This window comes from Akebia trifoliata, chromosome 10 (assembly GCF_017979445.1).
Source record: "Akebia trifoliata isolate Shusen 1 chromosome 10, ASM1797944v1, whole genome shotgun sequence".
Taxonomy (NCBI): domain Eukaryota; kingdom Viridiplantae; phylum Streptophyta; class Magnoliopsida; order Ranunculales; family Lardizabalaceae; genus Akebia; species Akebia trifoliata.
The window spans coordinates 11228327-11255809 of NC_141384.1; the positions used below are offsets into that span (position 1 = coordinate 11228327).

The 27483-nt window shown below is 34.4% G+C and overlaps 1 protein-coding gene across 3 annotated transcripts; it reads right to left on the reverse strand.

Moving 5' to 3' along the window:
* Positions 1-676: 676 nt before the first annotated feature.
* On the reverse strand, positions 677-10224 carry LOC147393127 (YTH domain-containing protein ECT4-like). Of its 3 annotated transcripts, none has more exons than XM_086455241.1 (8): positions 9994-10224; positions 8332-8408; positions 7997-8180; positions 7260-7336; positions 6642-7166; positions 5022-5558; positions 2398-2610; positions 677-1407 (listed from the first exon to the last, which is right to left on the reverse strand). In XM_086455241.1, the coding sequence occupies exons 1-8, from the start codon at positions 10034-10036 to the stop codon at positions 1027-1029; spliced, it is 2037 nt and encodes a 678-aa protein (XP_086311367.1). In that variant the 5' UTR covers positions 10037-10224; the 3' UTR covers positions 677-1026. The 3 variants fall into 3 exon arrangements, with proteins under 3 accessions (XP_086311367.1, XP_086311368.1, XP_086311369.1); XM_086455242.1 differs by lacking the exon at positions 9994-10224 and adding an exon at positions 9853-9877; XM_086455243.1 differs by lacking the exons at positions 8332-8408; positions 9994-10224 and adding an exon at positions 7660-7787 and having other exon boundaries at positions 7997-8137.
* Between the last annotated feature and the right edge of the window lie 17259 nt (positions 10225-27483).

Below are 27483 nucleotides of genomic sequence, written 5' to 3' on the forward strand. Positions count from 1 at the left end.
TGATATAATGTGGTGTCCCTATCAAAGATGTTCCTAAAACTTGAGCTGCATCTTGTCATATAAGTGAATCAATAATTTATCTAGCCATCAACGTACAATTGGAGTAGATGTTGAGGTATAATTCAGTCTTGAATCTGATCATACAAAATATAGAAATTAAAATTTTTTTATTTCGGTTTGCTGGAAACTAATTCAAACTATCTCCAGACTGAATCCATATATTCAGGGTTTTTTCACCATTATGAATCAAGTTAGGTCACTTTGTGAAAAACCTAACTGATTAAAAAGTTGTTCAAAAGATTTTAAGAGTAAATATCATGATGTTGTTGCAATTGAGGAATCAACATCTAATGGATTCTCTCCAAGCTTGAGAAGACAATGAATTGAACAGCAAATTCTATTGAAGATGTTCATCATAATATCATTCATTGCCCTTTTTCATGGAAAATTTGGTACCCTTTTTCTCCTTCTCGTCTTTTATTTCAGAAGATCAAATAATCACACTTCAATAAAATCTGGGGACTGTTCTATAAAGACAGTCACTTTATTGCTAGACAGTCAGATGTGGTGGTACTATTATCATACCAGAGTATTACAGCAATCCTAACTCATAAAACATATATATATTCTCAAGCTACAGATACCCACACCTATCCATCATCGTAGACACCTAACGAGAAAAAAGAGCTTTTCAGCGTTCTTTATTAATCTGCGGAACTTTAACAAGGCTTACATCAACCACCATCTATCAAACAACTGCTCTCACCCACCAAATAAAAACAAGAAAAAAAAAAGAGAAAAAACTAAAATTACAATGGAAACAACAGCGGGCACATACTATACATTGTACTTCATTAGCCAATTTAACACTCCAAAAACCTTCAACACCAGAGCCAGCAGACACACGAGGCATTTTGAGACATCTGACCTGCATGACTGACGACACCTTCCAACTTGAACATAACTTCGGAAGAAAAAAAAAAGGAATGAAATTGGAGTGTAATATTCCGGCTTTTCTGGCCCCATTTAATTACTCTGCACGGTCGACACCATTTTTGTCATCTTGGTATCTTCAGGTTTAACTCCATTACCAACAGAGGCAGCAACAACAGCTCCACCATTTTCTACCGTCATGAGATCATTTTTACTACTCTCTTCCAACCGGACAGCTTGGACAAAGCTCTTAGACATCTGCTTCATAAAGTCGTTGGATAATGGAATTGGGTTCCGATGGTCATTGCCACCTCCAACTACCGGAGAAGCCATCAAGCTAACTTGTTGTCTGGCTTTCCTCTCCTGCATCGCTTTCTGACGCTCTTCATAAAAACCAAAATCATCAAGGATCGACATATCTGTTTCATAATTCTTGAAAATTTTCAACATCTCTAGACCCTGTTCCAATTTCACCTGTACAGAGCATAAAGAGTACAAGCAGATGAGTTTGTCAAGGAAAGTGTCCAAGACTTCGTGTTTGTGTCAAACACCAACACTCATGTCAATGTTACAAAGAACACATTATTAATTTTTATTTTTTAGTAGGTAGACTGGACTTGAACCAACAACCTCAAAGTAACATAGATCTTAACATCATGGTTTAAAATATCAGAATCGGCTGTACTGATAAGAAACATTTACTCAGAAACATTCAATTTTTCGGGAATGTATCAGTTTGTATTGAATGTATCGGCCGATAACATATCAGTTTTTTCATTAACCGAAACATTCAATCAATATGACATTTTAAACTTTGTTTCACATTCCCAAATAGAGCTAGGACTTTTTGCTCTGCTAAATTTGCAGAATTTTGCGTATCAAAACTTTACGGCCAAAAATTTTGCAGGGAAAGTACAAAAGGTTTTGTAAGAATTCTTAAGGGAAACAAGGATGCCCAGAAAATTTATGACATTTGTGGTCAGTGGAGGGAAACCAAGCATCGACAAAGTTCTACAGCTGTATGTGTGTGTTGCAGGGGCGCGTGGGGTATGGGATGGGGGGGGGGGGGGGGGGGGGGGGGGGGGCGCAACAAAGCACCAAATTCCTTCAAATTTTTGTTGTGCATTGATTTAAAGATTTTTGCAGACACATCAAGTAGTGCCTTGGATGCTGACACTTTTTTCAATCATGTGCTTAGAGGTGTATGCTTAGGTATGGTTAATTGAGGATTATGAAACTTCATGTCCATAATATATTTTCCTGAGAAGCAACATAGAGTACTCGAAACTATAGATATACATGAAGGAAACTATATTGGGGCCTGAATCCTCCATACTAGCGCACATACCTAGGCAATTATTTTTGGTCTTAGCTACGGAGGCTAAGGTATTAAGTGATTCAATACCAACAGAGATTCCAAACATTGCCACTTTGAAAACTTAGAAATGATGAATGAAATCCTACCTCTTGAGTGTCTCTGCTGTTGGTTACGGGCTTACTGTCATTGTTTTCGAGAATAATGTGACGAAACTGACTGTTGGGTACATCTTTTATAATATACCACTTGACAGGGAACTGCCCACTCCACTTATCTTGCTGCCAATAATCAACACTCTTATCGAAGTCAACAGGTCCCACCATCTCGGCCACCCCACAGAACTGTGCACTAGCATTCACCTGCATATATGTTCAAGAGATCAGTATCAATATTAGTAATATATTATAATCGGTTTCCTTTGGCATCTAATCAGTTTCCATAAACTTCAAGAAGAGAAATTATAACTTCAAAAGATTCTTAGCTAGCTAGCAAGCAAGAATTTCCATGGACTATATGTAATATCATAGAAAATTATTCCACACACTAAGGAGGGTTGAAAGCAGTTAGATTTCTGAGCCTAGAATGATGTTAAATATTGCAACCACTGTATATTTTTTTCTAATCTCTATCAAACCTCAGTTATTTATCAAGAGATAAAAAGAGGAGAGCCAAAAAAGGAAAATCAAAACAGTTAACGTAAATATATGAGGGAAAAAGGATAATGAAATAAATGGAAAACGTTGTGTCCATAGTGCTTTGCCGGGCTGCCTAACCCACCTTTACTAATTATTCTTGACCCCTACTTTCCTCTAACAATGATCATTGTAATATTCTTTTCCTTCTTCTAATGTTTTCAATAGAGGCCCATTGGTTACACCTATGTTACCTGATTCGTCGATTCACTTAGTTCGAATTCGGGTTTGCAGTTCATTAGCCACTCGAGAATGAACATGATTCATAGGGGTAGATAGAGACGAGGACATTAGAAAACCGAAGTAATAAGGTAAAAATAAATAAAAAAAGATTGAAGATGGCAGATTTTGGGGAAAAAACTTTTCATTTATTTTTATTTACAGGTTGAAAATGAGGGTATTTGCTCATTTTTCATCAATTAATTAATAAAGACCAATGTCAAACATGCATGCTATCAAATTTGAAAATTTATGGGGATATCTCAATATTATCAACATTTGGAGAGGGTGTAAAAAAATTATGGTCAAATGATAAAATTCCACTGGTTCATTGCATTCACAAATTCAGAGCGAATCGGATCGCGATTTGGTTCAATTCAAACCAGTTCACGATTCGGTACATGAATAACGAATTAGGTAACCCTGGATTACATTATTGATTCATCAGTTAGGTCCAATGTTTTTAGACGTTAAGGCATGAGGCAAGGCGCTCAGTTGGCCAACACCTTAAGACATAAGACTCACATGCATGATGTTTTTAAATAAATAATATGATATAAATCTCAAGCTTAGGATAGCCATTGCATATTTATATATTTCAAATCCACTCAACCAAATATCCATTTTTAATCCATAATAATATAAAACATTATTACTTTATATTTTAGCTAGATAGAAATATTTGTATTAGAATAGTTGAAAGTCTTTATAATAACTAATTATTTTATATTCATCACAAAAATATTATTAAATATTATTTTTGTCACAAACTTCATATGTATAATACTAAATACTACAAAAATTATTTATAAAACACCTTAACGATTTTCTTTAAATATATTACTATTTTGTATTTGGATTCATTTCTAACTGTTCAAATCATATTGCATTCTAGAAGTAACAAAGCAGTAGAAGTTATAAAAATAAAAACTTACAATGTCTTACTCAGATAATAATAAAAAAAATGTGAGGCGTATGTGATGTAGATAGGCTTGCCGACACTTATCTCAATGACTATGATCAACTTAAGATGCGTCAAAAAAAGAAATCAGCAACATTGACTGAATCAAATCAGTCAAAACCGAGTCAACTCAGTCCAATCTTTGACCAATCCACAAGACCTAATCCAACTTCTCTTAGGACTTTTTTTTTTATTGAATTTTTATTTGTTAAGTTATTTAAGTAGTCCTAGTTAGTTTCTATTTCAATTTTAGAAAGTTTCTTTTCCTAATTTGTTTTATGTTCAAATTCATTTTTAATCTTGAGGTTATAATTAGAAGTCCTTTTAGATATTCAAATTGAGTTCTAATAGGATTAGAAGGTTAGTGATATGATATAGATAAATTAGAAAGTTTTACCTTTTAGTATTTTAAAAGATTTCTAAGTTGTTATGAAGGAGTTATCTATATAAGGAGCTCCAATAAACAAATTCAACGAGTTAAGTTTTTTGAAGATTGATTAATAAAAGAAAAAGAAGAGACTTTTCTTCCCTTTCTTTGTTTTTTTCTTTTTGAGCATAAGAACCCAATATTGGCTATTAATTTTAGTATTTGCAATTGATTTCCAGCATTCTCTAACCTAGATTGAAGTTTCTAATCTGTTTTGCTCGACATAGAGATTCATCATTACTCCTAGTTCTTGGGATTTCACACTAGAACCAGATTTTTAATATAAACTCTAAGTTTGTGTGTTCTACCCTACATCAATATACCTCATATTCAGGCATATGTCTTTTAAGTGCCTAATGGTTTGAGGCGTAAGCCTTAGCTGCTTTAAGGTTTCAACCTTATGAAAACACTGGTTAGGTCAACATGTCACCTTCTATCTTTTGAATCCGAGAAGGTGGCTAGGAAACTTACCGAGAACAAGAGAAAGACTGGACAAGTGCCTTGTTTCTCCATCGTTTCGCGATAAGCAGCATCCAATTTTCTGTTCCCGTTAGGTGTGCTGGCCCAAACACCATACTTGATACTTTTGTGAACATTGTCTTCGCTGTAAGATTTAATTATAAAGAACTTAACATCCTTGTACTCGGTGACAAAATCTGGTAGATTGTACGATTTGTTACAAGCCTCAATAGTGGGAGTGCCCTTCTTGTTATTGTCAACAGAAGAATCACGTTCGGTGGTGGTTTGGCTCTTCGGCTTTGAGGCCCTTGGTCCTCGGTTTTGCTCACTGAGGATATCAAGTGAACCATTACAACTGCACAAAGAGACACTTTCCCTTCCTCGACGTCTAGCCTTGTCGACTGTGAGCCAACGGTCATTCGATCCTAAACTGGAAATGGAGGCACTTCCATAACTAGAGCTTTGATAAATTTCATTATTTGAGTAGCCTCTTGTATAGGAGCTTGACCCCAATCCATATCCATATACTGGTCTTTGTTGTTGTGAAGCCTACAAATCAACAAAATTGTCAAACCAAGCAATTTCTTAAAGAATGATCAAATGTACATGTTCTGTCCTGTGTGAAAGGCCAGTTGTTTTTCTATTTTTTTTTTCGTCACTGTTTGGATAAAGGGCGGGTTGACAATTGACCTAGACCAATTTTTATTGAAGGCTGGTGGTACCATAGCCCCAGGTGTACATACACGTAATAATCAAATGGGCAGGATGTCAACGTATCATCCTATATGGGTTAGAAGTTTCGGAATGGCTGATTTTTGTAAGGTTTGTAGGGATAATCTTGTCACCATAGAGATCATCCTCACAAAATCAGCCCATTTCGAAACTTCTAAAGTGGTTTACAAGTTGAAGAATCATGGACTGTCATTTTTTACTGTTAACTAGTAAGCTAATTTTGACAAGGTTAGAATTTTAAGCATGGGCTGATTTTTTGTGATGATGATCGCTATGGTGACTAGATTACCTTTACAAAAATATTAGCCCATTCCGAAACTTCTATCCCAACGTAGGCCATTTTGTTGACTCTTGATCCTACTCCAATAGTCAAATATGAACTGCATAATGGCAATCCTAAGCAGTTGCTTGGACTCCCTTATGGAAGCTTTATATCCCCATGGCTATATGACATATGTGACTTCTAATAAAACTATGTGAAGCTTTCCTAGACTTGGACAAATAGACCACCACCCTAGTAAATTTTTCATGGTGACGCAGGGCAGTTGCTTGGACTCCCTGTCATATTGTACCTACATATCTCCATGGCTATTTCATGAAATTTGTACTTGAAAATTTTCATCATTGTTCTATTTTCTTTTATTTTATTTAAGTGTATAAAGGTGAAGAAGAAATTGGAACATCTCTAGAGAAGCACCACTCAAATTTTACCAAAAATTCTACATAAAAAGGATTGTTTGGACTTTTCTGGTGGAAGCATTGCCCACCATTCAATCTTCTTTTAAAAATTTAGACATAAATGGATGGCCTTTTGGGACATTTCAAAAGGAGACACTGTTTTACAATTTCTCTACACATGATAAGCTCGCATATTAAATAAAGATGGATAAGAGACCAAACCATTCCGACATTATGCCCAAATGACCCAAGCATGTTGATTGGTTGTGGAGAAGCTGCCGGTGATGACAACGGAGTCAAAGACCTCCGCCCATCTGAGGACTTTGACCAGTCTGGCCAAGGTCTGCCGGATCCAAACCCATCAAAACCTTGTCGCAAATCATAAAAGTTTGGATTACCAGAATTTCCAGCAAAGCTGCCTCCTTTACCAAAAGATCCAAGCTGAGAGAGGTGACTAGGTCTCGGCCCAAAAGGCATGTTATCACTTTGTTGGTCAATGGTAACTGGCATCGTCAGCTCAGCTTGTGAAACTGGAGTTGGTGAAGTAATATATGGCATGCTAAGAGGAACCTGTTGTTGATAATAAGGTGGAGCCAAGAATGGGAATTGTTGTGGAGAGTATATCTGGCTATCTGCCCTCATAGAAGGCAGAGGTGTTGTAATGGGGGAATACGGTCCATATGGAACTTGAGGATTGAACCCATAACCGGTATGAAACATGAGAGACGGATTATCATTGTAGATGCCCTTAATCAGATCAACAAAAAAAAACATAAGAACTATAGAGATCTATAATGGGGAAAAAAGGAATAAATGGAGATGCAAGGGGATTGCACTTACAGGCGATCCAATTTCCAAGTTCTCAGCTGAAACATATTGACTATATTCACCCCATTCACCAGGAGTGGTTTCATAACCTACATGAACACAGAAGAGAAAAATTAGCCACAGATTATCAATTGTGCTTAATTAGGGTAAGGGAGCCTTTAGTTGGATGCCCACCAGCCCAAAAGCCAAGAAGTTAAAAACTCCATATGCATACACAAAACCTTCGGAAATAACTCCATATTGAATGTTGAGATAATGTGACCACTGTATAAGTAACTAAAGTTCAACAAAAACAACCGCTTAATGTTTTTTCAGCTTTGGTCAAATGTATAAAATTACCTACTTCTAAGGATTGAACTCAAGAGAACAAATACCACTTTGCCATAAGCAGATGAGAGAACTGCATACATACACCGATATGCAAGTGGCCATATTTGTTGTCCGAAGAGAACATGCATGCACCCTGCACGAGAACTGAGATCTACCATCCAATGGAATCCCATACTGGTGAAATAAATCAACCCTTATAGCCCGTAAAGCCTGTTTCGTACGCCATTCACCATAAGTTCTTATACCATCTAAAATATGTGAATAACGGTTATGAATTAAGATCACCCAATCTAATGGTTTTTTACCTTAAAGTTTTTAGGTGGGAAACCAACTAGTGATATGTCCTAGGCATCAGTCATATGTGACATTTATATAATGTTCATCTAGGCAGATAACTGAATTAGCTGAATTGAACTAACCTCCATAGTAGAATGTATGTCCTTGAGGGGTATAAACATTGGGCAAGTAGACGGCACTATGATTTCCACTTGCACTCCGAGATCGTGATTGACCTGTAACATCCCTTGGAGGATCAATCGAGGTTGCATCTTGAGACGGATTAGAATGATCCATCCTCCCATCTTTGGTAGAAAGAGGCTGATACTAGATTTAAAGAAAAAATATGGAAAACGTCACAATTAGGCTTACAGGAAAAAGAAAAAAAAAAGTGAAAACGCATAATAATTTAACTTACAAAAAGATGAAGAAATAAATAAAATGAAAGAAACAATATTGTAGATAAATGGGAATCTACCAACTCCTGCAAGTTATCTGAGTTGGCAGGTCTCTCCTCCGCATCCAGCGTTGATATGTTCAGCGATTCAGTAGAGTCTGAGAAACACAAGTATTATAAAATTATTTACCAATCAAAGCTGAAGTAACAAATACGCAAGAAACATTAATGAATTTAACCAGCAAAGCCTTCAATCATAATGAAATTTTCAGGTGTCTACATACATTTTAGAGAGGTTGTGATAGCCCTTCCCCATCCCAACCCAGATGGGAGAAAGCAACACTCAAATTCTGAGAAATATATCCTACAATGATTGGTTTAAGGGACTAATGAATGCTGCTCAAAAAGAAAATAATGGAGAGAATAACGAGCAGGTTCATTGACAGATACTTTAAGGCTTTACCCAATGCAAGATTCAACCAAGCCAACTTGAAAACTATTGAAATTATCTAAAGTCAGAAATGGAACTTTAGAATCCATGTTTATGCAATACTATAAGTCTATAACAAGTACCAGATGCCTATTTTATGCATTTATAAACTGTTATTATATTTAATTAAGAAAGATTTATGGAAAAAAAAATATTACAGAAAGACCACATTATCAAGAAACTGCGCAAAAGCTTCCATTTGTGGAGGTGTATAAAACCATGAATAGGTGCCCAAGTTATACTGCCTCAAGCTAATCATAACTAGAAAACGTCACACTTCTACTTTATGTTGGACATCAATCAGAATATTAATCCGTCCCTTTGAACGCTAAAATCACATACTAAAGTCATATAAAAATTCTTCACTTAACTAAGGACACAGGAGGAACCCAAGTAATACAGCATTCACAAATCAGTCAACGATACAAAAGCAATAGTGCCATCAAAACACATGTAGAAGCACGTAAATGTCAAACTCCTCTTACCAAGTCCTCACCATTTAATCTTACTTATGATCCAATTCAACCTTGTTTTCCTATACGTTCCAAATTTGGGGGAGAGAGTTCCAATAAAAAGTGATAGGGCTGCCCTTCATAGTGAGGAGACAACTTTGCCCAGATTATTAAATCTTGGCCATTACTTTTTCTAATACTAATTGGGAATCTTTGCCTGATAACAAGGAAAACGTAACCCCCTTATCAACAATAAGGGGTGCCCAAAAAAATTCCCAATTGTTAAATCCCTACAAAAAGGACTCAATTTGGCAGGAAGAAAACCCTGAAAGGCCCTCCAGTCTCCCTACACTATAACCCTTATAGCGAACTCCAACTAAACATAACCGCAGGCTTCCCACTGAGTGGATCGAATTACACATAAAATAAATATAGATAACCTAATAAAAAGAGAAAAAAATCAGAACTTTGAGTGATATATAGTAAAAATACATGTCAAGTTTAATATGGGTTTTCTCATAATGAGCATATAAAGAAGAAAAAAAAATAGCACAAAAAATCCAGTTAACCTACCAAAACCCAGATCAAATCCAATCAAATAAAAAGCAAAAGTACATCATATAATCATAATCACATGCAAATAAAGAGATTAAAGCATACTGAACTCCATGATTCTGAGAGAGAACCACCCAATTCAAACACATCAAATCAAAATTGAGCTCTCGGATTCTTTCTTGCAAGAAAAGTTCAAAAATAAGAATAAGAATTTAAAAAAAAAAAAAAAGAGGGAACTTTACATACTGGTCGAAATAATTCGATCAGGTCCTTGCTGGGCTGCCTCCATTAAATAAAAGATCACGAAGAACAGCTCAAGAATTAAGGAGAAAACGTGCAGCGATGTGTGGACTGAGAAGGCAGAGAGAAAGAGAGAGATGCCTTATTATTGTTAGGTCAAAATAAAGGCAGATTTTGATTGTTTTATTTAATTTATTTCTAGTTTTGTATAGAGTAGAGAAGCGGTTCCTCTTTGACTTCCCCTTTCTACCTAAAGCTCCAATTATATATATATATATATATATATGATGATTTTATTAGATTTTTATACACCATACAAGGGTATATTCGTCACAAATTATATCTTTCTTTTTTTTTCTTTTTTTCTTTTTTATTGTAATGCTTTGGGTTCCTGGTTATGATTAATATTTAATCAGATACTATATGTTTTCAAACTTATGATATACCCCTTGACTTCAGTCTTTATTGAGAGATATTATACATTGTCATCAATCCATCGTCCACAATTATAATCCTTTGCAACAAGGCTAGTCATTAACCCCCAATGGTTCCATAGATAACCAAGACCACGGCTCAATAAGCGAAGGTCTTGAGTTTGAATACCCCCTTAGGGGTCACCGTTCGAATCCTACCACCCTCAAGGATTTCTATAGTTGAGTGCTTTCAAAGGTAAAAATATCTAAGTAATAATATAAAAGACATTTGAAACCTACAAAGACTTATTGAGAAAACTTTCATATGCCCTATGGCCTAGGAGCATTAGTTAAAACATTTAGCATATGGTCTTTGAAGCATTCTACCCAAGATCTTGTGCTAATCTACAAATGAGATCTTGTGCTAAACCATGAAGTTTTTTTTATCAAAGATTGAAGTCATTCTACCCATTAAAGTTGAAAGTTCGTTTCCAATCAAAGATCGTCAAATAAAACATTAACTGCTTTCTTGAATTTAGGACCTCTAGCAACTACCAATCTTCCTTGGATGACCTAAACCTTGTTTTTATGTCACCTAACATACCCTAGGAGACACACATAAATAAATAAATAAATCTTTATAATTGCCACTCCCCATATAGGCCTCTCGGCTCACACGGATACCGAGCGGGTAATATGTAATGCCACCTCAAATACAATAATACCATAATGCACGATAATACTCAAAGCATAAACTAGAGCTCAGAGAACAAAAAACATACTATAATATATTATATTGTCCCAAAAAAATCAGATCCCATTACATCGTCAAACTTTGCAAGAGCTCCTCCAATACAACCACCACTTCCCAACCTCTTTTACCAAAACCCAATTGAAACACTTGGCTTCTTTGCCCCCAACTATCTATCCAAACTCCTCTTGAGGTGGATCTCCACAAGTCCTTCCCTCAACCACGTCCCTGACATCAACAGACTCCTCTTAATAATATATGGTTCCTGAAACTATAGTGGTAGAAAGGGTGAGTAACAAAGAAGTTACCCATTAGAAATAAGGCAGTCCACGGTTGGTCAAAGATTGCACAGTTAATTATACTGAAGCTTTAACATATTAGTATAAGTAGGACGTAGGTTTTTTTTTATTTAAAAAATTAAGTATAGCATAGTCCTAACTATTGAAAAAATATCGAAAGTGGGAGATTTAAAACATGCAAATAAACAATAAAAACATTGTTTATGAAAGTCCAACGATCATCCAAAATATCCAAAGAAAATACATAATAAGAACAGATGGTGTAATCGATAAAGATTTTTAGAAACACGACTGACTTCTTAATGTCTTAATCAAGGTGAATCAAATTATCTCAATACTTAATCGAAACCCCATCGTTCGTTTATGATTTTGTGGTTGGTCATGCACAACCATACTTGGGTGGCCCTTTGCCCGGCTTAGGTTGGTTGTTAACCAAGGTCCCTATTACAGAGACCACTTACAAAAGTCAAGCATTTGAATACTTTAGATCCTCAACGATCATCAATAAGTCATCTTCGTCCAAACCATTTAGACGAATGTGTGAACCTCAAACTTCCCTATACTATACAAAGATCACATTTTTTAAACAAGTGGTTGTTCGCCATAAGAGTAAAAAAAAATCTTCATAGGTCAGTCATGATATTATTCTCCAAGGCGGACTATACCACTAAGGTAATCAGATACCTTGTCTGTCGTCTTGGGTAATTGACCGTATCTGAAAGCATAATGGGAAGTTGCCCTTTAGTGGATCACATATCTAACTATCGAAAATATATTTTTATCTTTTTAGGAAAATCTTTGAAAAATTGAAATTAATACACTAATACATGTGATAAACCCCCAAACATTCACGATTTTCCTCCATAGGTCATATGCCCAAATCTCAAGTTTCCACAACCACTGCTTGGCATGGCCAATGTAGAACACAATATCATACCATATATTCCACAATAATCCTGTGATCTTAATCATATTTGAAATTTAATCATTTTTATTTTAAAAGCATGATTTATTTAAAAACATGAACCCGGAATCCCGTTTGGGTTCTTATGTTCCTTTTAATGCAATTATAAAAAGAAAAATGTCAAACCAATGAATTCTTGATACAAAACAGAATAATTGTGCTCACTATCCAAAGTGACTTTGTGGTGGCAAAATGTGAAATTATGCGATGCCATTACAGGTCATGTCGTTAATAGGTGTTGAAAGCGTCATAAACGGTTTTTACTAAATAATAAAAAGTATCTAATGAATTTTGGGAGATTTTTAGGGAATAAGGAGTCGCTATCTAGTGTAAGTCTAGGAACAAAAATAATTCTAAAACGGATCTGGATCGGTCCACAGGTAAGAAAAATGGGAAATTGATCAAATTACGAGTTTCTAAATGTGTTAGGCACTGAACCTGCTCGATTGAGGTGATCGGTCTCTACTACGATCCAAGATTATTCTATGTTCAACGAAAAAAGGTTAAGGTCAAGGCTAATGTTCAATCATCATCATTATTTTATGCACAGGTCCTAAGAATTAATTGCAAATATTGTGACTTTGAATCTCTTGTCAAAACAGGCTACTTTGTTGCATTGTTATTGTGGTGTGCAATATGTAAAAAATACTGCACATCAAGTAAAAAAATACCAATGCTGAAGTACATTAAAACATGGTGTTTTCTGTCAGAAAAATGGTGTGTGGATATTAATAATACATCAAAAGTGTTAATGTTAGTGTATTAGAAATAAATTCTTAGGGTTCATGGTATTGAGAAATTCATTTTCACAACCCAATTTTGTCTTACCTTGGTGTACGAGTAATTACTAAATTGATTTGAATTTTTCACATGCTTAATTGGTTGTCAAACTGACAATTACCACACCATGAATAAATCTTTTTTTGTTAAGATCCCACATGCCCGAACTATTTTCAAATTGGTAAAATCTTAACATTTGCATAATTTCGAAATTGGTAAAACTTCGCATACATAAGCAATTTTCAAATTGATAAAAAATGAATATATGCATAATTTTCAAATTAGTAAAATTCCACATGCACATAATTTCTAAATTGGTAGAACATGAACACATGCATGATTTTCAAATCAATAAAATTTCACATGTATATAACATGCATAATTTTCAAATTGGCAAATTCCACATGCATACAATTTCTAAATTGGTAAAACATGAACATAGGTATCTTTTCCAAATCGGTAAAATTTCACATGTACATGATATGTGAAATTTTCAAATTGATAAAATATGAATATATGCATAATTTTTCAAATTGGTAGAAAAATCACATGTATAGAATTTTAAAATTGATAACAAATTCACATACATAAATAATTTCTAAAATTGTAAAAAAAATTGTAGTATGTGTATATTATTTTTGAATTGGTTAAGAATTCATATGCATAAACAACTTGGTGGCATACATAACGTGCATGAATAAACTACTTAATCAACCATATATCATCACAAACATTGCACCAATACATTACATGCATAATGGTAATTTCAAATGCCTCCCTGATCATATTAGACTGAATTAGCAAGATAATAACCTAGCTATGAAAATTGAAGTATAGGATTTCACTATTAAGCAAGACGTACTTCAATATACAAAATTAAAAATAAAAAAAAGATAAGAAAAAAAATACATTATCGATCATAAAAGTATAAGATTAAAATTAAAATTAAACAAAAAAATGAATAAAAACACCAAAAGAAGATTTTATTTTTTTTATTTTTTATAAGAGATAATAGAGAGAAAAAAAAAGGAGAAAAAAATAAAAATAAAAATAAAACAAAAACAAAAATAATGTCTAAGGAAAGTCGAACTCATCTTGAATTGTAAAGGTGTCTGTGATGTTTTTCCTTCAAACTAAGTCCGACTGAAAACTTGTGAGAGTGGTGGTCGTGGTTGGAAAGAGAGGGCTGAGAACGGGAAAAAGATGCGGTTTAGTCCGATTTGGCTACATAGGAAAAATAAAAAAAAATAAAAAAAAGAGGATGAGAGAGGGTTGTTGTGGGACTTCTTCTCCTTTTTTTTCTTTTTCTTCTTTGATTTTTTTTTTCTTTTTTTTCTTTTTATTGTGAGAGAGATAGGTTAGGGAGGAGAGTTTTTAAAAGAGGAGGTCTAAGATGGCATGAAGATGGGTGATGTTGTTAATGGCTATGATGGGGAGTAGGGCTGTTATGATGGCAAAGAATAAAAGAAGGTAGAGACAATGGAGTAGCTGTTGTGATGGCAAAGCAAAGGATGGAAGACGGTTGAGGCTGCTAGTTTTAATGGTGATAAGGAAGATGAAGTGAGGGTTGCTGGTTTACTGGTGATGATGAAGATGAAATGAAGATTGCTGGTGAGATGGTAAGGTTGAGAGTCTAGTGATTATTGAGCGTCGAATGTGGCTGAGAAGTAAAAAAAGAGCAAGAGGGGGGGGGGGGGGGGGCGGGGGGAACGTTGCTACATAGTTTATGAACGATAAGAAACTTGAAAAATGTGAGTGAGTGTGGCTGCTGCGATTTTCTTTCTTTTCTTTTCTTTTTTTATTTTTATTTTTTGTTACTCTTCTCTTATTTTTTATTTTTTTAATTTCTCTTTATAGAATTTTTTCCCTCTCTTCAAAAACATATGTATGCTCCCTTTTATAGTTTTTTTATTTTCAAAATTTTTTCTCCTTTTATTTTATTTTTCTTTCCCTTCTTGTTTCCAACGAACCACCCTTTTTTCAATTTTCTTCATTTTTTCCTTTTGCTCATTTTAGCTTGATCAAACCTATCATATTTTGTGTGTGTGAATGTGGAGAATGGAGGGACTGATCTCATATTTCTCATGTTTCGGTCGATTGATTTTAATCTGTCGATTGATTTGATTGATTATTGATCCATAGATTAATTTGGGTGATTCGATTATTTAATTATGGTTAAATTTTGATCGAGGATTTGGTTTATCGAATGGTTAACAATTTGTCAAAAATTTAAGTGTTGACGATTTTTATATTGATTGAACATTTTAATCGAAAGTTTAATTTGATGTTTGATCGATGAAGTTGACTAAGAGATTATTAGTTAAAAATGTAAAATTTTGTTAATTCGATTGATTTGATTTGGTGAAATTTTTATTGATTGATTGATCAATGGATTCATGATTGATTTAATCAAAGTTTAATTTTCATTATTACATGCGATAGATTAGTGTCATTCCACGTAATAGAAATTGTCATTTTATGTGAAAAATCACGTCATTTCATTTGAAAATTTATCATTTTATGAGAATAATTGTAGTTCTCCTAAGCGTGGGATCTCTAGATTTTTTCAATGTGAGTAAACAATGTCGAAAGTTTATTTTTAGTTACATTTTCCTAGGAATTGAGGTTTCTAAGTAAAAAATTGAACATCAAATGACATTTTAGTCATTTTTACAATTCTTCATAAATTTTTTCGTTTTTACCGATTTTAGTCTCATTAGACTCGAAATCACATTCTGAAAGTAATGGAAGTTTTTTCGAGACATTTCAAAGGTATGGGACTGTAGACACCCCATTTTTTCATCCGCCTGATTAATCAACTCTTCAACCTGATTGCAACGGTTCCCAATGATGGATGTTTATTCCAATGCTTTATTTGTTAATAGATATGTTTCAGAAATCTGGATGAAGTATCTCGAACTGACAAAACTGTAGAAATCGCGCTACGATAGGAAAATATAACCCCAAAAGCTTATAAATCATCATTTTTCAGACAAAAATAAGTTTCACGATAAAAATCACTAAAAAATAATCAAATTACCAAAATACCCCTAACCTTAAAATATCCCTAGTGCCTACGTGACGCTTAGGAAAACCCATTCAAACACATAAAACAACAAATCGAAACCAAATAAATTATTTCGCCAATTTTCATAAAATTAGACAAAATTATGAAAATACCCCTCATAAGTTCATGACCATTCCACATAAAAAATTTCATAAATAACACAAACCAATATTTCCATTGAATTCCTTACGAAAAATTGATTCTAAAACATCCTAGAACATCAAAAACCGACTTGAAACACAAAAAGTCATCTCCGAAGGTAAAACGATAATTTTATAATTTTTATAATTAAAAATTTTAAAATTAATAAATAAAATATTAAATAATTAAATTGAAACATTAATAAAATTTATTTAAAAATTTGAACAAAAAAAATCGATCAATCAGGCTCTCCGGCAAAATTGTTGATGGTTGCCAAGATATTTATTTAAGGACCCCTCCATTTGAAGGTCTAAAGAATTAAAGATATAATAGAGGGGGGTTCTCCAAAAAATAAAAGTCAATTTGAAAGCGCCCTCGATCCGCGGGGTGCGCGGATCCGCTTTTGACTCTTGAGGTTTGGGAGTCGCCACCTAGTTATTGTGGTCTAGGAACCAAACTGACTCTAACATGGATAAAAAGAACTAATCTACCACAAAAAATCTGAATTCGGGGATCATGTTACGGGGTTGGAAGGTGTTAGGCACCAACCCCGCCCGGCCAAAGCCGGTCTCTACTACTTCCCAAATATATCACATTGCTAAAAACCTAGATAAAAATAAAAAAATTACATACCTTTCCGATAGCAAGGATTTTGTTCCCTCAGATCTGACAAAAAGAGCTCCTTGTACTGTACTCCCTTGCTTCGTTCTGTCTCCGGATTTGACTTCGGATCTCCTAGATCAAGGTATCTCCTTGTTTTTGGATCTGAACTCTTCAAGTTTGTTGCAGATTTGAGGGTATTTTTGGAGGGATTTTAAGTGTTTTCTAGACTAAAATTGAAGGAGGGATGTTAGGTAAGGAGTTGGGGCTCCAAAACTAGGGTTTATGGGGGGTTAAGGGAGCTTCTAGACCTACTTCTCTTAGGGTTTATAATTTGATACGAAAATAGGGTGTGAGCACCTCTATTTATAGAATTTTTTTAAGGTTGATTTGGATAGAGTTAGTGTTTAATAAGAGATCTTTTAATTAGAGTTGTATTTTAGTTAAAATTATTTTTTGTAGAATTGTGTTTTAATTAGAATTGTTTTAGGTAGAATTATTTTTAACTTAGAACTCTATTAGATAGAGTTATTATTTAATTAGAATTCTATTATGACTTTTGGTCTTATTTGATTGACTTTTAATGTTTTGACTTTAGTCTTAATTGATTGAGTTTTAATATTTTGACTTCAGTCTTGCTTAATTAACTTTAATTTTGACTTTAGTCTAACTTGATTGACTTTAATACTTTGACTATAGTTTTGCTTGATTGACTTTAAATTTTGGAGAACCCCCTTCCATTATTTCTTTAATTCTTTGGACCCCTAAATGGAGGGGTCCTTAAAGAAATATCCCACGAACCCTCAACAATTTTACCCGAAAGTTCGATCGATCGATTTTTTAGGTTCAAAATTTTAAATTAATTTCATCAATGTTTCACTTTAATTATTTAATATTTTATTTATTAATTTCGAATTTTTTAATTATGAAAATTGTGAAATTACCGTTTTGCCCCCGGAGAGGACTTTTCACGTTTCAAGTCGGTTTTTAATGTTCTAGGATATTTTAGAATCGGTTTTTCGTAAGGAATTCAATGAGAATGTTGGTTTGTGTCATTTATGAAAATTTTTATGTGAAATGATTGTAAACTTTATGAGGGGCATTTTCGTAATTTTGTCAAATTCTGTTAAAATTGGTGAAATAATTTATTTGATTTCGATTTGTTATTTTATGTGTTCGAGAGAGTTTTCCTAAGCGTAGCGTAGGCTCTAGGGTTGTTTTGAGGTTAGGGGTATTTTGGTAATTTGATAATTTTTTAGTGATTTTTATCGTGAAGTTTCTTTTTGGTCTGCAAGATGATGATTTCTATGTTTCTGGGTCGTATTTTCCTAGCGTAGCGTGGTTTCTAAGGTTTTGTCAATTCGAGATACCTCATCCGGATTTTTGAAACACATCTGGTAACAAAATAAAGCAACGGAATACACATCCATCATTGGGAATCATTGCAATCGGATTGACGAGTTGATTAATCAGGCGAGTGCAAAAATGGGGTGTCTACAGATGCCCCTCTTTGGCAGAGGGTTGAAGCAAGCTAGATAGCAAATCTATTTTGGTAGATAGTGCAATATCTGAATGCCAAAGCTAGTGACAGTTCATTTTGCAGCCTGATTTAGCAATTCGTCGGGGTGTTCGGATCCTTGAGGGTAAAGCTCTCCCCAAATTAAAAGATTGTCAGGTCCTTGAGCGAGAGCTCTCACTGATAGTGTCAGATCCTTGAATTTTAGAGAATTCTCCCTGACTAAAAAGTACAAGTGTGTGCACTGTGTGAAATTGAGTAAAATCTGAGTAAAACAAAGCTCAAGAAAATTTGAATGATATTTGAGACAAATCTGAGCAAAAGTTGGGAGAAAGTTAAATGTCCTACTTTACCTACTCTAGGTGAAAGAGTAATAAATTTATATTTTTTTGAGAGTCTTATTCTACCTACTCAGAGTGAAAGAGTAATGCACTAAAATTTTTTTTGGGAAGTTCTACTCTACCTACCTGGAGTGAAAGAGTAATGAACTATTTTTGTTTTTTTTTTTTGGAAGTTCTACTCTACCTACTCGGAGTGAAAGAGTAATGAACTAAGCTTTTTAGAAGTCCTACTCTACCTGCCCAGGGTGAAAGAGTAATGAACTAATTTTTTAGGAGTCCTACTCTACCTGCCCAGGGTGAAAGAGTAATGAACTAATTTTTTTTTTGGAAGTTCTACTCTACTCTACCTACTCGGAGTGAAAGAGTAATGAAAAATTTTTGTTTTTTTTTTTTGGAAGTTCTACTCTACCTACTCGGAGTGAAAGAGTAATGAACTAAGCTTTTTAGAAGTCCTACTCTACCTGCCCAGGGTGAAAGAGTAATGAACTAATTTTTTTTTTGGAAGTTCTACTCTACCTACTCGGAGTGAAAGAGTAATGAACTATTTTTTTTTTTGAAGTTCTACTCTACCTACTCGAAGTGAAAGAGTAATGAACTAATTTTTTCTGGGAAGTTCTACTCTACCTACTCGGAGTGAAAAAGTAATGAACTAATTTTTTTCTTTTTTAGGAAGTTCTATTCTACCTGCCCAGGGTGCAAGAATAATGAACTAAGCTTTGAGGGAACAAACGGGGGATTAACCTCGCATTTGACTTTTTTTTTTTAATAAAAAATTGGATTTTATGAAGGTCTGGTAAATATTTTAACTCTCTTTGAATCTGAGGAGTTTTCAAAATTGCTATCAAGAGGGTAACCTTTAATGCAAAGTTAACCTTATCCTTTGGGGTTGAAATTGACCAGGCATCAGAACAAAAATGCCCCTAGTTTGACAAGGAACATTGCACTAGGGATAATTGAATATAATTTGAAAATAAATGCCCCTAGTGTAAGGGGGAAACTGTACTCTTTAGAAAAAGGAAGTGCCCTTGTTATGAAAGTTTGAAATCCTTGATTACCGCAAGCGCAATAAAGGTTTAACTTTTAATTTTGACTTTTTATATTGAAGATTTTGAGTCAGGCTCAAAGACATTGGAACAAAATATTTCTTTCTGAAATTCATTATAGAATTTGTTCTTTCTCCCCATCAGTTCGCTTAGGGACATGAAACTCTTCAGATCAATCATAGACGAGATACTTGTATCCACTGAGTCTATATTTGGTTCAAACTGGGTATTGAAACTTGATCATTCGGATTTCTGATATTTCGGCTCGGGCTACCTTTTCAGCTTCTCAACTCAACGGAGATTTTCTTTTATTTTTTGATAGCTTTAAGTTTTGCCTAGATTGCCTATCCAGGTTTTCAATCTAGCGAGCATGCTCTAGCTTTTGCCTAGATCGCCTTTATAGGTTTTCGATCTAGCGAGCTTCCAATTTTTTCTTTTTTCCTTGCTTTGATTGTTGCCAAGGTCATCCTTTCAGATCTTCAACCTTGCGAGCTTACCTTTATTTTTGCCTAAGTTGCTCTTTTGGGATTTCAACCTAGCAGGCTCTTTTTTTTTCTGTCTGAACTTCTAGAGTTGCTGTCTGATCATGCTTTGCTATCTTCCTTGACTTCTCGCACGGTACTTAGGAGGACTTTCATGGGTAAACTTAGGACTAGGTATAAAAAGAAAGGGATTTTGAGGCTCAAAAACCCAAATGCCACTTGTGTGACATTTCCTTTTAAATTATTTTCTTTTTTCCTTGAATTTTCTTCCCCACTTTGACAATTTTTTAATTTGAATTTTTTTTTTATAGATTTTTTCTTTGTCGGGGAATCTATTTTTATTTTTTTGATGTGGTCGGGTCTGAAGTAACTTCTCAGGTTGCCTACGTACCCTAGAATTTTGGGATCAGACCAAAACGTAGTTCGAATTTTCCCTCCCCTAGGTTAGGTGATCGGGCTGAGAAAGAAAAATGCATCATTTTTTTTGAAAAGGCTGCAAAGGGCTGAGAAAGGAGATAATGAACTGGGTAGTAGGAAAATTGATTCGGCCAAAGATGGCCTCCTTAAATGTAGTACCATTTGATCCGATCAAGGTTGGTTGACTCTGGTAGTTCACTTCCATCATGATCTTAAAGTCTGACGACTTTTCCAGACAGTATCTCCTTAATGAATGAATTTCTCCAATTGGGTTCAGACTTTCTCCTATAGTTGAGGAGGAGTGTTCAATTTTCTTTGAAGTCTGATAGTTAAATCCTTGACTTGTAAATGATGAGCTTTGACCTTTTTGTTAAATGCACGGGTGACTCTTCTTAGATAAGCTTGCACATGGTACAGGGCTTTAACTCGTTTTCTTCAATCAAGTTTCATTCTTCATACTGCTGACGAACCCAATCTGTTTCTAACAAATGACTTTCCAACAAGACCCTGAGAAACAAAATTTCCATTTAAATTGGCAAGACTACTTCCATGCCATACACTAAGGAGTAGGGAGTAGCTCCAGTAGAGGATCGAATTGAAGTTCGATATGTCCATAGCGTGAATGATAATTTTTCTGACCAATCTCGATGTGATGGACACAATTTTCCTAATGATAGTCTTGAGACTCTTACTAACTACTTCAACCGTTTCATTGATCTGAGGACGGTAGGGAGATGATTTGTACTTCCGGATCTTCAACTTTAAACATAGAGTAATGATTTATGCTTTGAAGTACGACCCATTATCAGAGATCAGTTCAAAAGGTACCCCCATATCGACTGATAATATGTGATTTGAAACTCAAGATGTAGTAAGGATAATGCTGATACATTTTATAACATCTTCTTTAATTCCATCGATATAGACGAGTATCTATTCCGTGTTAAACAACACCCAAGCTTGCACCTAACACATCCTCATCAGATCACACGAACAAGTCTTTAGAAATTTCTGAGTAAATTCATTATCCCCTCGTGTTCCTTTAGGGATATGAGGGTTTCTAATTGAATCTCTTTAGGAATTATTTTTTGTTTCAAGGTCAAAGACCTTTCCTTTCTCGATTAAAGGTTGAGCCTGACTCTTATCTTCTTGTTCAGAACCGAAATCTATCAAATTATTAGTTAATTCGTTAATGCGCTCGAGATATTCAAAAATTTCCTTTATCCGATCAATTTTAGATGGGACAACAGACACCTCTATAGACTCGATGAACTAACTTGACTCAATAGGAAAGAGTAGACTCAATCTAAGGAAGACATGACCTTGCTGGAAAAAAGGACTCGAGCTAACCCAAATGACTCATGAAAACTCAAGACAAGTACCCATACGAGTTTGATTAGGACTGAGGACTGAGGACTGAGATATTGCTTATAACCGGTAGGATTGAAGCACTATGATCTTCAAAGAACAACTGGACGATGTTGAGAAATTTTGAGGTCATTTCTGACTATTGATTTGATATTGACGTTTATTTTAACTGACCGGATTTACAACCCTAGTTAGACGATGGACGATTGAGCTTAGACACAATGATAACCCTTAAACCTCTTTGAAGGTGAATTTAACCAATTTCAATGTCACCCCCTTAGTAACATTTTAAATGAACCCTGAGATTTTATTGAATTTTGTGCACCAATCCATTAAATAATTCATTAATGTAATGATTATTCACAAAAATAATTTTATTGCACTCTTGAAAAATATTGACAAATAATGTTTTCATTGAATAACAACTTCCACAAACATATTTCAATAATTTTTCATGCAAAAATAGATTTTTTGTAAACCATTTTTTTCTGAATTTTCTTTTCTTTTGGAAAACATTTTTTCTCTGAAAAATAGTTTTTTATTTGGAAAGCATTTTCTCTTGGAAAATCTTGTTCTTATGGAAAATATTTTTTGGAAAACGTTTTTTCTTAGAAAACATTTTTTCTAAAGAATAACACTTTTTCTAGAAAACATTTATTTTGGAAAATACTTTCCCTTTGTAAACTATTTCTTTTCTTTAAAAATGGGTTGAAACCCGAATTCAGAAAAGAATTTGATTTCCATTTTGATCTAAATGGCCCGACCCATCATGATTATTGGATCGAGATGAACTGGGTCATTATAATTATGCAAAAAATGGATTCTTTATTGGGTCAGTGCACCCATTTTAATTTTCAAAAAGAAATTTTTTTATCCTTGAGGACAACCATACATTCTTGATCTCATCATTCACATCACTCACATACATTCATCAATCACATGCATTCATTCAATAAAAAGCCCGGGAACACCCACGATAAGTTCGAGTCGTGATCTACTAGGAAGGTTTCTAGACTCTAAGCTTACTACGTGCAATGCATTTTTATCTGGTCACCATTGCCCAAGCACACCTATATACCTTTCGATACGTGGTGACTTGGTTTGATATACCGTATATGTGATAATCTAAAACCTCAATTCACTTCTCTGAAGCCAAAAATAGCCAGTTTGATCTCCAGTTGAGAGGTGGCGCACAATGCTGAGCAAGGGCCCACTTAAATACCTCTCGTCTAGAATAGACGTAGTCTATCCTCCTCGTACAATAGGGAACAGTGGGGCAAGATCTTGCTTAGGCACCGGTTTTGACCAAGAAGTGCAATTGATATATTTAGACTATCTTTTATACCTACGGGTACGAGTCAAGAGTTGTAGCTTTCATAAATGGTTTGGCATCCCACGAGGGGACCGACCACGTACTAGTACTACGTTGGCAATTGGGACATGTGACTGTGTGGCTTACAATAGGTCAAAGGCTCAGGTCGCTCCAGCCTGGGTGCATCAACATACTTCTCAGAATCACCTGATCAGATGGTATTGATGCCCCCAGTTTGATATACCCTAAGGTACGTGACTGGAGTTGTGGGTTTCATGAATGACGTCGCATCTCCGAAGAGATCCGGCCACGCACTAGTGCCACGTTGGCTAAATGGGACGTGTAAGTGAGTAAAACAGTAAACGTGCATGTGGTGTGTGCAAAACAGGGTGGGGTGTGCCCGGGACCTTTTTCAAACAAATGGGCCCATGGATCCAATCAAACCAATCATACATTTAATCAAAACCAAAATCATTCAAATCATATGAATATTCAATTAAGATCACATTATTCCCATCACATAAGCACATTAACATTACGATCAACATCAATCATGTATTTCAAGCAAGATCATGGTAAATTAATCAATAAATATGGCATATGATAATGATCAAACAAACATTGCAATAGGCATAATTTTTATAATTTTTAAGGTCCAATCAATGATCACTTTTGGGTGATCCAAAATAAATCAAGATTCCAATAGGTGTTACATTGATGATAGAATGACAATGGTTGAGATGAGCTCACTCTCAAGAACATTAATTGTGCCAACATTAGATAAATTCAGATTTTCTGTGAATTAGGAAAATACAATCTGAACTTACATCGATGATATCTAAGGCTCTCGATAACGAAATCGAGTAAACTCAAGTTCTAAATTAATCTACTCGATGAGATCTACATTTTATTAATAGGTGTCCAGACTTAGTTCTCACCAGAATGTTCTATAAACACGTTTTAACGTTGCTGTCCCAACTTTCATTCAGAAGTAATTCCAAATTTACAGATTGAACTTGCATCGATGATATCTAAGGCTTCCGATAATGAAATTGAGTGAACTCAGATTCTAAATTAATCTACTCGACGAGATATATGTTTTCTTAATAGGCTCCTAGACTTAATTCTCACTATAATATTTTCTAAAAAAGTTTTAACATTGCTGTCCCAACTTTTATTCAGAAATAATTCCAGATTTACAGATTGAACTTGCATCGATGATATCTAAGGCTTCCGATAACGAAATTGAGTGAACTCAGATTCTAAATGAATCTACTCGACAAGATCTATGTTTTATTAAGAGGCTCCCAGACTTAATTCTCACTAGAATATTATCTAAAAACGTTTTAATATTTCTGTCCAACCTTCATCATTCCATCATTTTCATAGGTCAAATTGAATCTTTCATTATTTAGGGGTCATCAAAAAGTGATCCTTAATTGGAAAAAAAAAATGCAATACCCAAAATCATCTACAATCAAGACAAAAAATAAATAAATAGAAAAAATAAATAAAATAAATCCAACTAAATAATAAAAAAATCTAGGTCATCTTGGCAATGCTCCCATACTTGGGGTTTTTCAAGTTTGATCATCAATAGTCCCCAGTGGAGTCGCCACTGAAAGCGCCCTCGATCCGCGCGGTGTGCGGATCCGCTTTTGACTCTTGAGGTTTGGGAGTCGCCACCTAGTTATTGTGGTCTAGGAACCAAACTGACTCTAACATGGATAAAAAGAACTAATCTACCACAAAAAATCTGAATTCGGGGATCATGTTACGGGGTTGGAAGGTGTTAGGCACCAACCCCGCCCGGCCAAAGTCGGTCTCTACTAACTTTCCAAATATATCACATTGCTAAAAACCTAGATAAAAATAAAAAAATTACATACCTTTCCGATAGCAAGGATTTTGTTCCCTCAGATCTGACAAAAAGAGCTCCTTGTACTGTACTCCTTTACTTCGTTCTGTCTCCGAATTTGACTTCGGATCTCCTAGATCAAGGTATCTCCTTGTTTTTGGATCTGAACTCTTCAAGTTTGTTGCGGATTTGAGGGTATTTTTGGAGGGATTTTAAGTGTTTTCTAGACTAAAATTGAAGGAGGGATGTTAGGTAAGGAGTTGGGGCTCCAAAACTAGGGTTTATGGGGGGCTAGGGGAGCTTCTAGACCTACTTCTCTTAGGGTTTATGATTTGATACGAAAATAGGGTGTGAGCACCTCTATTTATAGAATTTTTTTAAGGTTGATTTGGATAGAGTTAGTGTTTAATTAGAGATCTTTTAATTAGAGTTGTGTTTTAGTTAAAATTATTTTTGGTAGAATTATGTTTTAATTAGAATTGTTTTAGGTAGAATTGTTTTTAAGTTAGAACTCTATTCGATAGAGTTATTATTTAATTAGAATTCTATTATGACTTTTGGTCTTATTTGATTGACTTTTAATGTTTTGACTTTAGTCTTAATTGATTGAGTTTTAATATTTTGACTTCAGTCTTGCTTAATTGACTTTAATTTTGACTTTAGTCTCACTTGATTGACTTTAATACTTTGACTACAGTTTTGCTTGATTGACTTTAAATTTTGGAGAACCCCCTTCCATTATTTCTTTAATTCTTTGGACCCCTAAATGGAGGGGTCCTTAAAGAAATATCCCACGAACCCTCAACAATTTTACCCGAAAGTTTGATCGATCGATTTTTTAGGTTCAAAATTTTAAATTAATTTCATCAATGTTTCACTTTAATTATTTAATATTTTATTTATTAATTTCGAATTTTTTAATTATGAAAATTGTGAAATTACCGTTTTGCCCCGGAGAGGACTTTTCACGTTTCAAGTCGGTTTTTAATGTTCTAGGATGTTTTAGAATCGGTTTTTCGTAAGGAATTCAATGAGAATGTTGGTTTGTGTCATTTATGAAATTTTTATGTGAAATGATTGTAAACTTTATGAGGGGCATTTTCGTAATTTTGTCAAATTCTGTTAAAATTGGTGAAATGATTTATTTGGTTCCGATTTGTTATTTTATGTGTTCGAGAGAGTTTTCCTAAGCGTAGCGTAGGCTCTAGGGTTGTTTTGAGGTTATGGGTATTTTGGTAATTTGATAATTTTTTAGTGATTTTTATCGTGAAGTTTCTTTTTGGTCTGCAAGATGATGATTTCTATGTTTCTGGGTTGTATTTTCCTAGCGTAGCGTGGTTTCTAAGGTTTTGTCAATTCGAGATACCTCATCCGGATTTCTGAAACACATCTGGTAACAAAATAAAGCAACGGAATACACATCCATCATTGGGAATCATTGCAATCGGATTGACGAGTTGATTAATCAGGCGAGTGCAAAAATGGGGTGTCTACACAATCAAGTAAGACTAAAGTCAAGATATTAAAGTCTATCAAGTAAGACTAAAGTCAAGATATTAAAAGTCAACCAAGTAAGACTAAAGTCAAAATCTTAAAGTCAATCAAATAAAATCAAAAGTCAAAATCCTAATAGAGTTCTAATTAAATAATAATTCTATTTAACAATCCTAATTAAATAATAACTCTATTTAATAGAATTCTAACTAAACTATAACTCTACCTAAAATAATTCTAACTAAAATATAACTCTACGTAAAACAATTTTAATTAAAATATAACTCTAACTAAAAGAATTATAATTAAACACTAATTCTATCTAAACAAACACTTAAAAAAATCTATAAATAGGGGTCTTCATACCCTATTTTCGTATCAAATAATAAATCCTAAGAGAAGTAGGTTAAAAAGCTTCTCTAGCTTCCCATAAATCCTAATTTTGAAGTCCCAACTCCTTACCCAACACCCATACTTCGATTTTAGCTCGAAAAACACCTAGAAGCCCTTCAAAAACACCTAGAAATCCATAAACAAATCCGAAGAATCCAGATCTAAGAAAGAAATACCTCGCCTCGGAGATCATAAATCAGATCCGGAGACAGAACGAAGCGAGGAGTACTGTACAAGGAGTTACTCTGTCAGATTTG